Raw genomic sequence first — 15381 nt, 5'->3', positions numbered from 1 at the left:
GGGCTGTAGTCCACGAAAGCGTATGCTCTAATAAATTTGTTAGTCTCTAAGGTGCCACAAGTACTCCTGTTCTTCTTTTTGCGGATACAGACTAACACGGCTGCTACTCTGATACATAACCTGGATAACTAAGCCTCCTTTCCAAATGGGATTTATGCACTTAGGAGACGAGATGCATTGAAAGTCAATGGGCCTATAGATCATGGAGGCACTTTTGAAAGTTTTACCATCCAGGCTTCTTTCTATTTTTTAATTTTCTAGTTTTCCAAAATGCAGCAAAATGAAGAAAGTAGAAAGACTAACATTACCGTGAACCCAATCCTTGCCTCAGCCGCCAACGGCTCTCTCTCACTATACCTCACCGTGGCTGATCACCAGCCCAGACGTGACACTAACAATTGCTCCCTAGTTTAGCTGAGCCGCTGTAACCAATATAGGGAACCCCTAGGATAGCCAGTGTAATCACAGCTGACACTTTCTGAGTAGGGATAGATGACATGGGGCTGAAAAGGCCAGTGGTGTGACTAACTTAGGGTGTTCCCAATGTATCCCCATGTTTCATCAGCTGAATTGATGTTAGGATGATGGGAAATCATTCAGATTTTTTCCCTGACGTAGACCAGGCGTTAGAAAGAGAAGGGGAGTAGCCGTCCGAGTACAGAACTGAGAATCAGGAACACGGCTGGCTTTAGAACTTTTGGTCAGGCCTGCAGAAGAGTGTATTTTTTCCTAGCCCCATGTTTTCAACATAACCTATGCCACTATCACATCATCATATCAGCCTAAGGGGCTTGGGGACAGTTAGCTGCACGATCCTTTGTGGTACCTTCCACAAACTTAATGGACTCATTTTACATGGAAAGCGGCATGCAGAGGAGGGGGGATGGTTAGGTAGTAAGCCTTCTACTGCCAAAATGGAGCCTTGCTGCTTATTCTTGCAAAGTCAGCAAATAGTTTATATCAGTTTATGTTTGCAAGGCCATCTTTGTAAGGAAAAGGGATAGAAAACCTTTTGTAAAACAAAAGGTAAGAATCTCCTTTACATTACTTATTCCTCCAAATTTAGGGGGCCCATGGTCAGGAGCATCCAAGGATCTGGCAGTAATTCTTGGATTCAATGGGTCTAACAGTGCAGAGTTGCATGGCTCTCTTCCTTCCTTCCAGCTGCTACAATGTGTTATAAGACCGCTAAAATACATCAAATGATTTCCTAATATTACTTTTCTGTGCAAACAATAACTGCAATTGTCACAGAGATAATGTGTAATCCCAAATGGGGGAGGAGATAGCACAATGGATTGCAAAGGGACTGGATGGGTCCAAGAGACACTCACTCTACTAAAGTGAGGTGTCCTCACTACCAAAGAGTTTAGGAACATATGATCTATTCTAGATGTTTCAGGTACTTCAAGGGTGCCCATCACCTTAGTACAGAAGTACTAATTTTAGCTCTTAAAATGGACTCTCTTGTGACTTTGGATATTCAAAACTTCCGTTTCTGTAAAAGAAATACATTTATTTCCCTCTTTCATGGAGGGCTAGGGGCCTTCAGATTTAATTACTTAATTTTAATAAAATGCTTTGAAGATGAAAAACCTTATATTAAAAATGCTTAGTATTATTATTAGTTCCCCTGACCATTACCAGTCCAGCCACCACCGACAGTTGTGAAGGTAAACATAAGGACTTTTCTTGTAGTAGATGCTGCTGCAGGTTCTGATGAACCTTCTGACACTAAAAATGACCAGCCACATATATCAATCCAAGCATGCAGTGAAAAAGAGTCCTCTGCATAAGAGTCCAAGGATATCAAAGAACACTTAGTAACAAGGAAATGACTGACTATAAAGCCGAGCGGTGCTTTCCTATGCCACCAGAATGGGACCAAATTCAGAACCTCAGTACTTTCTTCACTTGTTATGTTTCCTTTGATACCAGGAGTGATTAGGGACCCACTACGAGCAGGAGGGAATTGAGTATGCTGTGGAGCATAGTGGTAGGGGACTTTGGACACTACTGCCAATAATATCAAGCAAAAGGTGACTACCCATGAAGAGGGGATCTAATTTTTCAACTACTCTCTCCACCTACACTTTCTCTCCATGCTGTTCCTACACTGTCTGTCTTTGATACAGCATATTCCACCTAGCTGATTCTCAGCGTTCTCAGCAAGATTTAGAAACAATCATTTAAGAGGCTAGCAAAAACCATTACCTAGTAAAGGTGGTCTTTTGCTCTTTATACAAGTCAAACAAAATTGTACTGGAAGCTGAGGGAATATTTAAAAGTGCTCAAGGGAAAAACTGCCTATTGGAGGGTGTCCTTAGTGTAGGCTAAAATAAACATGTATTTCTTGCTAATCTAATTTACTTATCCCTAGTTTTTCCGTTGACTACCATTAAAATCTGTCCATGTTTACAAACTTCACTCACTTTAAAAAAGTCACGAACTTGCTGGCTAAGTGTGTTTCCCCAAACTCTTAGAGCTCTAATGATCATACCTTGGCATGCTTCTTCTTTAAAGCATTCAGCTCTTTCTGTTGTTTCTTTAAATACTTTATGTATGCCTACAAAAAAGGAACTTGGATCAATTTTCCTGTAGTCATAATGACTGACACCAGATAAAATCTTGCTGTTTGCAAATATATATATATCGTCTTGCAAAGTTTATGCCCAAACTTACCTTCATTTGCTTTAAATCTTCTATCTTCACTTGAGGAATAAGTTCTATACCTAAAAGGCATTAATACATTTTATCTGGAACTTCAAACACATTAGTACATATCACAGTTTCTGTATTTAACTTCACCACAACTTATATTTCTGTTAGACAGTAATTAATGTGTGTCACATTAAAATGTATAATGTAAACAAGCAACCAATTGAGTTCCATTTAAAAATAATTTAATTATTGAGACATGGGAAAGATATGTTTAATTTTTTTTCCCAACAGTACTGCACCATCCATCATCTTACTGGTGTAAGGAGAAAATAAAGCAATAGCTGCATTCCAATCTCCTTTCATTCCCAACTTAAGTGTCAAACAAGAACCAGAAAAGAGTTTGTAAAAATCTTGCTCAGAAATAGAGCAGACCATGTGTGCAATTTCACAGCTGACCTCTTGTTAGGTTCTGGCAAATGCTGTTTTCACTGGCGTATCTTAACATTCTTTCAGCTACAAAGTAGTATTTTAAATGTTAATATTGAAAAAATAAAGTCAATATGATCCCATGAGAAATCTACCAGGCAAGACCCTCCTTAATTCTTACATATATTAGTGATTGACCCAACGTTTTATTATATACTGTTTAATTAATTAACTACCTTAGGGCAGGTCTACACTTCAAACACTGCAGTGGCACAGCTGCGCCACTGTAGTGCTTCAGTGAAGACGCTACTACACTGACAGGAGAGTTTCGCCAGTCGGCGTAGTTAATCCACCTATGCGAGAGGCATAGGAGAAGCCCTCCCGTCGACATAAAAATCATAGAATCATAGAACTGGAAGGGACCTCGAGAGGTCATCTAGTCCAGTCCCCTGCACTCATGGCAGGACTAAGTATTATCTAGACCATCCCTGACGGATGTTTGTCCAACTTGCTCTTAAAAATCCCCAATAATGGAGATTCCACCACCTCCCTAGGCAATTTATTCCAGTGCTTAACCACTCTGACAGTTAGGAAGTTTTTTCTAATGTCGAACCTAAACCGCCCTAGCTACAATTTAAGCCCATTGCTTCTTGTCCTATCCTCAGAGATTAATGAGAACAATTTACCTCCCTCCTCCTTGTAACAACCTTTTATGTACTTGAAAACTGTTTTCATGTCCCCTCTGAGTCTTCTCTTCTCCAGACTCAACAAACCCAATTTTTTCAATCTTCCCTCATAGGTTATGTATTTTAGACCTTTAATCATTTTTGTTGCTCTTCTCTGGGCTTTCTCCAATTTGTCCACACCTTTCCTGAAATGTGGCACCCAGAACTTGACACAATACTCCAGCTGAGGGCTTTTTTTGCAATAATGTTACACTGTTGACTCATATTTAGCTTGCGACTCACTATGACCCTCGCGATCCCTTTTCTGCAGGACTCCTTCCTAGGCAGTCATTTCCCATTTTGTATGTGTGCAACTGATTGTTCCTTCCTAAGAGGAATACTCTGCATTTGTCCTAACTGGATTTCATCCTATTTACTTCACACCATTTCTCCAGTTTGTCCAGATTATTTTGAATTTTAATCCTATCCTCCCAAGCACTTACAATGCCTCCCAGCTTGGTATCGTCCGCAAATGTTATAAGTGTACTCTCTACGCCATTATCTAAAGTATTGATGAGAATATTGAACAGAACTGGACCGAGAACTGATCCCTGCAGGCCCCACTTGGCACCGTCTACACTGGGCGTTAGGTTGGTATAAATGCGTTGCTCAGGGGGTGTGGATTTTTCACACCTCTGAGTGACGTAGTTATACATATATAAGTTTATAATGTAGACCTGGCCTTAGTGTCCTTTAACTGTAAAATTCCATCTGTCCTACAAAGGATTATCTGCCTTGTAAGATGAATTCCACTGAACAACATTCAGATCTTGCAAAATAAAGACAATTTCTGCAGAACAGGTGAAATTTTAATCTATTCAGCCCCAATAATATATTATTTCTGAGTTAGCACCATAAATGTGCCTGGTGCTTTATAAGACACAAAGGCAGAGGAGGAAGTTTGCAAAGATATAAATAGGAGGTTAGGCACTTGACTCCTATTGAAAGTCAATGGGAGTTGGGTGCCTAGCTCTCATTTGTGCCTTTGAACATCTCCCTCAGGCTTCCTTTCCTTGCTGGATATGTAACTTCTCTTGACCTCAATGTGAACTGTGCATTTTAGTGTGGGCAGAATGATGCAACTATTAACAAATAATAACAATATATAATAGGATAATAAGGATAGTCACAAATAACCTGCTCTATTATTCCTCAAGTGGATAGGAGAGAAAAAGGGGATGCAGAAGAGATGGCAAATGTACAAGCCCTGAAATCATAGCTTCAGAAACAATGCTGCACAATGTTTGTTGTGATCTAAAAAGAGAGATTCAGATTTTATTTTAAAACGCAGACTCCCTATTCATGCTTACTGCTTTGTTATTATATGTGTTGAACTACATTTTCAACCAATAATGATTTTTCAGTAATCAGCCTGAAAATATATCTCCTCAGCCTAGTAACTGCAAATTCACACATGCTCCTAATTAATATACAATAAGGTGACTACCACACTTTTGTGATGAAATATGAATGTCTACAATTCAATATGTCATTCTTTTTACATTTATATCATAGTATCCCAATTCACAAAAAGATTGTTTGACTGGTATAAGGAGAATGAAGTACTTTAGATTCCAAACCTGACCTACTTTACTCTGAGAAGTGACTATAGAAATGTCATCCTCTTTCCCAACAGCTCTGCTTATTTGTGTATTCAGCCCTACCTGCTAACTTTCATGCCAAAAATAAGTTTGTGCTGCTTTTTACTTGCGTTATCCCTGCAAAACCAAGGCAGCCACCAGCGAATGAGCTATTCCTTCTGGCACATTAACAGAAATGTTTACCAAGTTTCACTCAGTTATACCTGTGCAAACCCATTTGGCCCCACAGAACCTTTATTATCTGTGATGTGTGAGAGAAAAAGAACCCTCTTGGTTCTCAAAGACGATTTTGCAGGACAAGCAGTTAGAAAAAAAAACACCTATCTGCTTATAAACTGAGCACATTTGATATGGAAATATTTGACAGTAAACGTGGGTGCCCACAATGCCAGTTTCACAGACACTTTTTGGAATACAGCCACATTTTAAAACATTTCTAGTTTGATGGGGGATCCCCACAGAATCCTAAATACCTGGTTTTTATTTAAATCAACCACTCTGCTGAGGAATTTTTAAAACAAAAGAATTTTTGTGAAGTATACAAGAAAACAGCCTTCCCCACTAGTCCTACTGTAGTAGATCATTAATAAATATTGTTCCCAATGTCATGCATGTTCCTGCTGATAGCATTGACTACACTGGTGCACAAACATGACATTTATTAAAATCCAACCATATTGGCTTCTGCGCCAAGAGAAATATGGATAGAAGAGTATTTGCCAAGTGGACAGAGACACCACTAGTAGAGAAAGATGTTACTTTTTGAGCTTTTCAGAGGGATTAGAAACTATAGGAAGTACAAAACTAAAAACAATGAGGTAGTACTTCTTTGTGTCCTTCTAAACCAGTGGTCCCCAACCTTTTTTGTCTGGCGGGCGCCGGATGACGAGCCACTGAGGACCGTCGCCGGCGGATGAGCAACCGCCGAAATGCCGCCGAGAAGCGGGAACATCAATAGGCGTTGCTGCCGAAATGCCGCCGACAAGCAGTGTCATCCAGAGGTGTCATCGCCGAAAATCAGCGGCATTTCGGCGGCGACGCCTCTGGATGACGCTGCTTCTCGGCGGCATTTCGGTGGATGCTGGTCCGCCGGACAGTACGCGGGCGCACACAGATTCCCCGGCGGGTGCCATGGTGCTCGTGGGCACTGTGTTGGGGACCACTGTTCTAAACCATTTAAAGAAGAGAAAGCTCGTTTTCCTTTACCTTTCTTAGTTTCCATCCCAGGTCCGAGGCCAGAAGTGGTACTTGGTCTAAGTTCAGAACTACTCTGAGGAGTCACACTTGCTTTGGGATTATTAGCTTTTCCTTTCTTATCATTCTTTGTGGTGTCATTTGGTACATCAGCTATATCACTCTGGAAAAAGCATGATTACAAAATATCATTTGCAGGGGAGAAAGAAACGAAGTCATTTACTTTTAAAGAAAATTCCCCATATATTTGCTAATACTTCTAGACAAAAATTATTTTCAGATGAAGAATTTATAAACTATTTTTACTGAAAATTAATAAGGATGTCTCCTTTCTAATTTTAGACACATGGATGTGCTGCCATGACTGATAAAAAATCCCTCATGATTATGACTATATTTGGAAATGCAGTGAAGGATATTTTAATAAATCTGACAACACATGTTCATGTATTTAAGAGTAGAACAGTTCTATATTTGAAAATAGAGATTAAGAGAATAACTTGCATTAATGACCAATTAATCAACAGGAGAACTGACCAAACATTGTGGCCCAAATCTCATTGCAGTGGTATTATTTCTTGTAAAGTGAAGCCTGTATTTTGCATTGTCCACTATATGAAATTATTTTGCCTACGTTCATAATTAATTTCTACTTACAGTTTCAATACCCATAGCTCTCATCTGGTCTGCTCTTTTTTCCATGACAGATAAAAATTTCTTTGGATCTGATAAAGCATCCACAATATCTGAAAGAAAATTGAATATTTATCAGTTTTTCAATATTTTAAGAGTCATTCAAAAAGCACAATGTAATTTAGCTTTCACAAAGGCTTTATTCTGTTCTCGCCACATGTTCCACTGTCCTCAACACTGGGCCAACTTTTCATAGTAAACTTGGTAGGAGTGGGTAAGCTTTTTTAATTTAGTCTCTCTCCCTTCCCTCTGACAAGAGAGAAAAGGAGATAAAAATTTCATGATTGAGTAAAGGCCTAATCCAAAGCCCAGTGACGTCTATGGAAAGACTCCTACTTCAAAGTGCTTTTGACCAGTCCATAATAATAAATAATAATAATAATATAGCACTTTTCATTAGTAGATCTTAAAGCACTTTATAAAGGTGATCAGTAGCATTGTTCTTATTTTACAAATGGAGGGAAAACTGAGGCACAGCACAAAGTGACTTGCCCAAGGTCATCTAGCCGCCAGTGGCTGAGCCAGGAATAAAACCTGGGAAGTAAAGATGCCTTCACACAAATTGTTCTGGTATTTTCCATGGCTCATAGGTGAAGGGAACTAATTGTTTTACACGGATGGCCTAAACAATAGTACAATTGACATCTTTTATTTACAGAATTCCTCCTGTATGACTCAGGACAGCACTACTACTCATACCACTCACCCTGCCAAGGCCCAGATGTGGGATGCAACGAGAGGGCTATAAACCAATTAATAAGTTAGGATTATATTGTGACGCCTCCTGCTGTTTCCTCTTCCACCCATCTTCTCTGGGACAGAATGCCCAGAAAGCTGCTGCGGGTAGGAGAAGCTCATTTAGACGTTCTCTCTTCTATCCCTTGCCCTGAGTGGTTCTGCTGCCCGCTATTAGATAGTAGTTGTGAAATCATTTTACAGTTTTACCTACTTGTGAGTCTTACCCTGGCGTAACAATCGGCCATAATTTCTCCCCTAGTGCAGACTTTATACCTGGTATAACTTCACAAATTAGTGTTCTGCAATTGCCTTCCCTTAACTCTGCCAAAAGAACTTAATAAACGCTCTTCCCTTTCCTAGAAGCATCCCAGCTCTAAGGAGTATTTTTCACCTTCTTTTATTTACACTGCACATAGTGCATCCACATGTGTATTTAGATCTTCATTTAATAAGGTGCCTAAGGTCACGCCAACTTGAAATACGAGGGCAGTCCAACTGACTTCAGTAAAACTACTTGTGTCTTTCAAATCAGGCACAGGCTCGAGTTCTTTGCTGAACTGAGGCCTGATCATGGACCACGGAAGAAAATAGGAGTTTTGCTATTTGCATCAACAGGCATGGGATGAAACTGTTGAGGGCTCGATGTGGCCAGCTCTTTGGAGCAGGTATAGTTTAACCACTGCACAGTGCCATGTGCATTTACAACACGATATGAACAACAGAATCCCTGACTCACTTGACAGTCATGATAAACATTCACTTTTACCATATACAGTGTTTTATACTGGTTAGTTGAATCAGGAAACACCTTTTTGACAATTTAAGTCCTTAATACATGGATGGCCCCATATGTGATCTTAGTTATTCTAGTGGCAAACTGGGTGTGATATTGGAATCAGGCCCAAAGAGAGTATTGCTAATTTTACATACTTGTCTCTTTGCTATACGGCAGTGTGTAAAAATCAATAAAATTGAAATTAAATTAACATTTGCATCCCATAAGAAATATGATTTTATGGATTATGTGTCATGGGTTTTGTGTACGTAGCTATTAATGTATAACTGTATATCGAGAGCTACACAGAGACATCCGTCCTTGCTTCTACAGCAAATGTATCTTTTCAGGCCTTGATTTAAAGATAATCAAGTAACTCACAAGTGGCAAAGGCATAATGAGAAATGCTGCGTGACAAATTGAATTGATTTTAGTACCTACAATAGTAAAGCATCTACAGAGAGTAGCAATGACCTGGTGATCCCTATGTAACTTTAACTTCAGTAATACTCAAGAAGACCTGTACAGTGGAAAAGTATATCCGCTGAAAGTGAAAAGAGTCCCTAAGGACATTCCTTTGAGCAGAATTACCATTTTAAGGATGATGGGCTTTCATGATACGGAAGAAGATAATCAGTCACGCAGGACATTAATGAGTTTAAATATAATTAATATTTTAATGTTTCAAGCTACTGCCCCTTTCCTGCATGTGACTATTAAATGGGCCTCCTAGTTGAAGAAGTATTACACAGAAATCCAGAGTGCATCCATTCTCTTGTCTAAAAGCTGTATCTTGATTCAACCATTCATTATAAAATATTGTACATAATATGCCTGAGCTTTTGCCATGATCATCCTGGGAGTCATGGATGATGTTCTTACTTTACTGTATTTTGGGGGAATGCAACTGATTATTGAGATGAAATACAACTAAACCTTTTCTCACATGCTGGAAAGAGAGTAGTGAGTTCAGTTACTGCCCCTCAAACACAACACCATGTGCATAGTGGATTCTTTCGGTTCAGAATGTTGTAATGTAATAAAGAAAATCCATCTTCCAGTTGCTTATCAGTAAAGATAAACCTTTCTGTGGGCTTGCATTCCAGATAGTCTCAGTAATGTAATGGCTCTGTACTTCTAGAGCGCTGGTTTTGGAAATCTATGTTTTCCTAAAGATCTGAATTTTATTTCACATACCAGAATCCTGTCTCATGTCATAGCTGTTTTCAAAGTAACTAGTAGTGATGTCATAGATAAAACACGGGACTAGGGCCGCATGTACCAGTCCAGGAAAAACATATTAACCACTTCGAATTTTGGGGATAATCTTGCTTATAGTCCTTACTCATGCAAACTTCCCACTGAAGTCACTGGAAGTTTTGCCCAAGTCAGGAATGAAGGATCAGGCCTTCTGTCCTTAGAATCTACTTGATCTGTATGTGAAGATAGTTTGTGCGAGATACGAAAGCTCCATTAAATAATATTTTTCACCTAGACAGCTCAAGTTAACCACCCAAAACCATCCAATACCACTGTTCCCCACCAACTGGTATCTTCTCTCTCACACTCAGCTGTCCTTCCCACAAATATCAAATGGACAGACCTTATCCCAAGCACATAATGGCCCCAACAACCTGAATATTTTCCCTTTCCTTTAACTGAGCCAACTACCCTTCCAATCCCTAGAACCTACGCTTCAATGAAAATCCATGCCTGCCTTGATCCTGCAACCATGACATAGTATTTGAAAATGGAACTTGAATATTAAGAACTTTCAAGTAAAAAAAATCTCCTTATGTGTGTGGGAGAGTGAGACCTTTGCAAATTTTGTTACTAATCATTTATATACCGCGCCAAAGGCTCAGTGTTTCTACTGGAAGTAAATGATTCACAGCTCTTTTCTACCCCACCACTTGTCCTCTGCTTAAATTTTCCTTTTTTGTGGTCTTTTTGGCAAGGTACAACTGAATACCAAAAAGTTTTAAAGCTATGAGTTAAAAAACAAACAAAAAAAAGTTGCGTTTAACCAGTATAACCTTAGGAAGCATGTGTTATAGAAACAGAAGTCCCATCACGACTATATATAATAGTGCTTACTTATTATGTACACTATCTATATATTATAAAAGACTTCTCGTTGAAGTCTGCTGCCTCATTATGGATTTCTTCAGAACAGTATTGTGTACCATTGGCTATTAGGAGCAGGGGTATTGAAACAGATAAACCATAGAAAATCAGCAAACCACACCAAAAAAAGACAATGGTGCATATTTTTTCCTAACCCTATCATGAAGCAATCATAAATCATTATTATTTGGCATGAGAGATGTTCTTAAATCTTAAGCCTACAGGTTAAAAAGGAAAGTAACTGAAAATTAAGATTCTTGATACTTTGCCAAAACAATCTAGTTACAAATCAGAGATTGTAATTGTAAGTTCATAAAACAATGTAACATTCAGAACAGATGACAAGCACTCAAAACCCGCATGTAAATATAATAGTAATGATGCCTTCTGAACATCAAAAGTAACATCTCAAGGCTCTTTTGGTCATCAGGCTATTGCTCAATATCAATGAGAAAATATAAAGGGTGACAAGTCAAAAATGACAGTTGTTGGGAAAAGAGAAATAACAACTGAGCTTGTTGAGTTCTCATTAGTACAGAGCCCATTTTCCCTACACAGGCACCAAGATATCACATCTCGTTTCCTCATCCTAGCAATATTTCACTGTAATAATAAAGCTATTCGGGGTAAATATTTTTTTTCCCTTCACATCCTGAAATCTTACAGATAAACCACCTGTAGTAATGTTGGCAACTTAGAAGATCAACCGACACTGAACTTTTACACAGCTTGCCTTTTACAAACTGATTTTGAAATCTCTATGAAAAAAAAAAGTCTGTATCGTTTCTGGATGTGTGTGTGAGCAGTACAATTCTTTAAAAAACTCCCAAACTCTGCAAATTGAAGAGTTAATAGTAAACACAATGGAAATTCATTTATGTCACATTAACTGGGTTCCAAAACTTTACAAAATTAAGGTTCCGATTCAGGAACTCATCCTGATTCAGGACAGCGCTTTGAGCATGTGCGTACGTACTGAAGTACATGCAAAAGTTCTTTTCTGAATTGGGGCCCTTACTGGTAAAAATTGTTGGTTAAAACTCATTGAATGAATACATTGGGTAAGTGCCTGGTACCAATCAAATCAATGGCAAACCTCTCATTGATTTCAGTGGGGAGTCAACATTTAACTTATTATTTTTGCTCTAAAAGGCCCTGATCCTGCAAACAATTATGTATATGCTTATCTTTAGGCATGAGAGTAGTCTCATAAAAGCCAGGACCTATGTTTTTTTTTCTTAAAGCTTGGTTGTAATACTAGCAAATGATGTATATAAGGTTTTAATGATATTTGGTAAAATTAGTCCCTTTAACAATTTCGTGCACACTCTCTTTCTCTACTTTTTACTACTGAAAATCCAATCCACATTAAAGTTGCAGTAACTATTTTGTACATTTTGAATTAGTTTTACAAAGAGGAAAACATTATTTTTCCGACAAGGTTTCCCAAAAATCTCTTTAAGGGTGAAGTTCAGAGGGACAGAACAAGGCCTATGGACCACTTAAAATCCAATGTGAGCCCTAATTTGAGGTCTTAAGTGGGATACAGGCGGTACATGGGCTGTGCACTAGCTCTCTATACAGGAGCAAATTTCATCCCACCTGAAAAAAACCAAAACATTTCTCAGCGACAAATGCTTAATGAAAGTGGAAAACTTCCAGTACACTTACCTGCAGTTTAAAAATACTAAGACCTAGGGTAACTAAAATACATGTAAATGAAAGGAGCACATCCATGCTCTTCTGCTTCTCTGCTGCACTTGGATTTGCTACCTAATCTGCATCACTGGTAGCACAATAATGGTGGCGTAACTTCGCTGGCAGTTCTTGGTGTTTACTGCTATTAGACCTAGACCTCTACTCAAGACTTCCGTGACTGCTTTTAAGAAGTGGTTTCAATAAAGTTATGCTGGTATTTTTTATTCAAGCAAACATACTGATAGAGCACTGTTGTAGGAGCAGTGTCAGAGACCTATCATAATACTTATCTTGAAGAGATAAAAGTTTGTCTTGTAAAGAGAAAAATAACTAGCGCGAATTTTCAGAGATCAGGCATAGATGGCTATCTCAGGGCACCGAAGATAATAAGGGTGGCAACTTTAACACTGGCAGTAGGGTTGCCAACCTTCCAGGATTTGCCTGGAGTCTCCAGGAATTAAAGATTAATCTTTAATTAAAGATTATGTCATGCGATGAAATCTCCAGGAACACATCCAACCATAACTGGCAACCCTGTCACTAATAAGTGATGGCTAAGATTTAATTTAAAGAGTGGTTTGAAGTATGCAAAACTGGGTGGTGGGAAATCACTTGTAATTGCAAACTTTATAAACACTTGAAAATTTGGCATCTTGCATGTCCACTTTTCAGAGCAGGAGTATTTAGAAGAATATTAAAGTACTCTTTTAAAAAAACAACAACACAGCATCTTGTTTGCCCCCTAGATTATGAAACTACAATATATGTTTTAACTTAGACAATTATTCCAATTAATATATCCAATGAGTTCTTTCTAAAGAGATGAAGAGATTCTAAAGAGATTAAGTACTGGCAAACTGACAAATTCAGGTAACCTTGGGAAATGTAATCCTAGCTTTGTTTCTTCCCAAACTAATATAAATCACTACCTTGATTTTGAAAGGCTACACTCTTCATTGTTAACATTAAGGCATTTGAGACAAAAGTAAAGATATCTTAACCAGATATAAGACATTTTCCTACAGATTAGCAGATATAACATTTTTCCAGTGCTCCAGGGATCACGTATTTTCTATTGCACAATGCACTTATATTCCTTGCATACTAAAACCCAAGATTCACAAAGCTGTAATATGTGTTTCTTCTTACCTCCAAAACCATCAGGCACATATGTTTTGAGCACAATGTTGCAGAAAACTGTGGGTAGTGATAGTGGTTTGTTGCCTTCATTTCGAAGGGAAATGTGTCTGTAGCCTGCCTGAAGGCCATCTAGAGGCAGGATCCTCTGACCGATCAGCCGGTTGTTGTCGTCATACACTGCTATTCTCAGAACAGCGAGATCAGGTAGAATAACCTGGGAACCATCAAATAAAGACATTCACTGACTCTTACAATGTTTCAAATTCCCCAAGTACCACACTTGAAAGCATCCAGAGATCACACAACATAGTGGATGTCCATTTCCATTACTGGTAATTCAGAAGCACAGCCTACTAATCTGTTAGACAATACCATCACTCTTTGCTGGATGCAAGCGGTACACTTTCAGACACTGAGGCATTACTGGAAAAGTTTAGTTTCTCTCTCTCTCTCTCTTTTTCTTGGTGTTCGTTTTTTGGAGCACAGAAATTGCTCTTTGAAGAATTCTCCAGATTGTAATCAAAACAATTAACTAGTTTGCTTATTTATTTTTCATCACTGGAGGCCAGTGACCCCTGAAAGTGGGCAGGGAAATATGACGTGGGAGTAGCAGAGACACAAACTGGTAGTCGAAGGCAGACGGGTAATCCTGGGGTGAGGGGAAAGGCAATGACGGTGGGGGTGGTGCTTGGAAAGGACATCAACAATAGAATAAGGGTGGCGAGAAGGGGGAAGAATAGGGTGTTACACACTGTCTGTAGGAGGGAGATTCTGGGGGGGAGAGGTGATGTGAACTCAGCTGGAGAGGTCTGGTGGGGAAGAGGGTGACACGTACATCATAAGGCAACTGAAGGAGGGCAATACACAATGGGAGGCCTGGTGCTGGTGGGGAACACTCTTAGCAGGGATGGGTGTGAGGGTTCGCACAGAGGGAAGAGGTAGAGGTTGCTGGAAAGTAGGTACCTGAAGCTGTTCATAGGAGTGACCCTCATTCATGTGAGCAGTCACACTGAAGCAAAGGGTACCTGAAGCTGACAGTTCCCATCCTGACCAACAAAAGCAACAGCAGAAACTCCTTTCGCTCCCACCTGAATCCAAAAGGGCTAGCCTGACCCCTGTTCCACCTGCTTCCTCAGAAGGGTGAGCAGGGATAGGATGGGAGGAGAGAGGATTCCCTGCACGGGAATGTTTGTACGGGGCAGGCCAGCAATCTTTCATTCCCAGGCTGCCTGGACTGCAGGCCAGAAAGGGCCCTGAGAGCGGGAGTGGGTAAGAGACAGAGAGAGGAAAGGAATAAAGAGGACCTGACCCGGAAAGGAATCAATACTAATTAAAATGACACTGAGACATTACTACTTTCCTTTCTCTCTCCACCTGGTTCTATTCATTGATGCCTGAGACTGTCACTCAGGGAAGAAAATAAAACAGATTTTTCCTCCCTTGGATCCGCTGCCTTCAGTTTAAGCCTTAAGTAAAGAGTATAGAAACAAACAGCTTTTTGAACTCTGTGCATGTCTGAACTATTCACAGACACCACAGTTAACTGGCCCTGTGAAGTACTGTCTGACTGACCAGAGGCCTGTTGTTAATTTTAACTCCTCCT

The 15381-nt window shown here is 39.4% G+C and overlaps 1 protein-coding gene across 1 annotated transcript in view; it reads right to left on the bottom strand.

Moving 5' to 3' along the window:
• The window catches only part of PLCB4 (phospholipase C beta 4), a gene marked incomplete in the record, with an annotated part of 314962 nt that overhangs the window by 37066 nt on the left and 262515 nt on the right, over nucleotides 1–15381 (bottom strand). Inside the window, 5 exon segments of the mRNA XM_034764107.1 lie at nucleotides 2501–2566; nucleotides 2683–2732; nucleotides 6620–6770; nucleotides 7265–7353; nucleotides 13788–13992. Of these exon segments, the coding sequence (XP_034619998.1) occupies nucleotides 2501–2566; nucleotides 2683–2732; nucleotides 6620–6770; nucleotides 7265–7353; nucleotides 13788–13992 (561 nt within the window).

This window comes from Trachemys scripta, chromosome 3, assembly GCF_013100865.1.
Source record: "Trachemys scripta elegans isolate TJP31775 chromosome 3, CAS_Tse_1.0, whole genome shotgun sequence".
NCBI classification, from domain to species: domain Eukaryota; kingdom Metazoa; phylum Chordata; order Testudines; family Emydidae; genus Trachemys; species Trachemys scripta.
The sequence above is the reverse complement of the archived record's forward strand: the minus strand, read 5'-3'. Positions and strand labels throughout refer to the sequence as shown.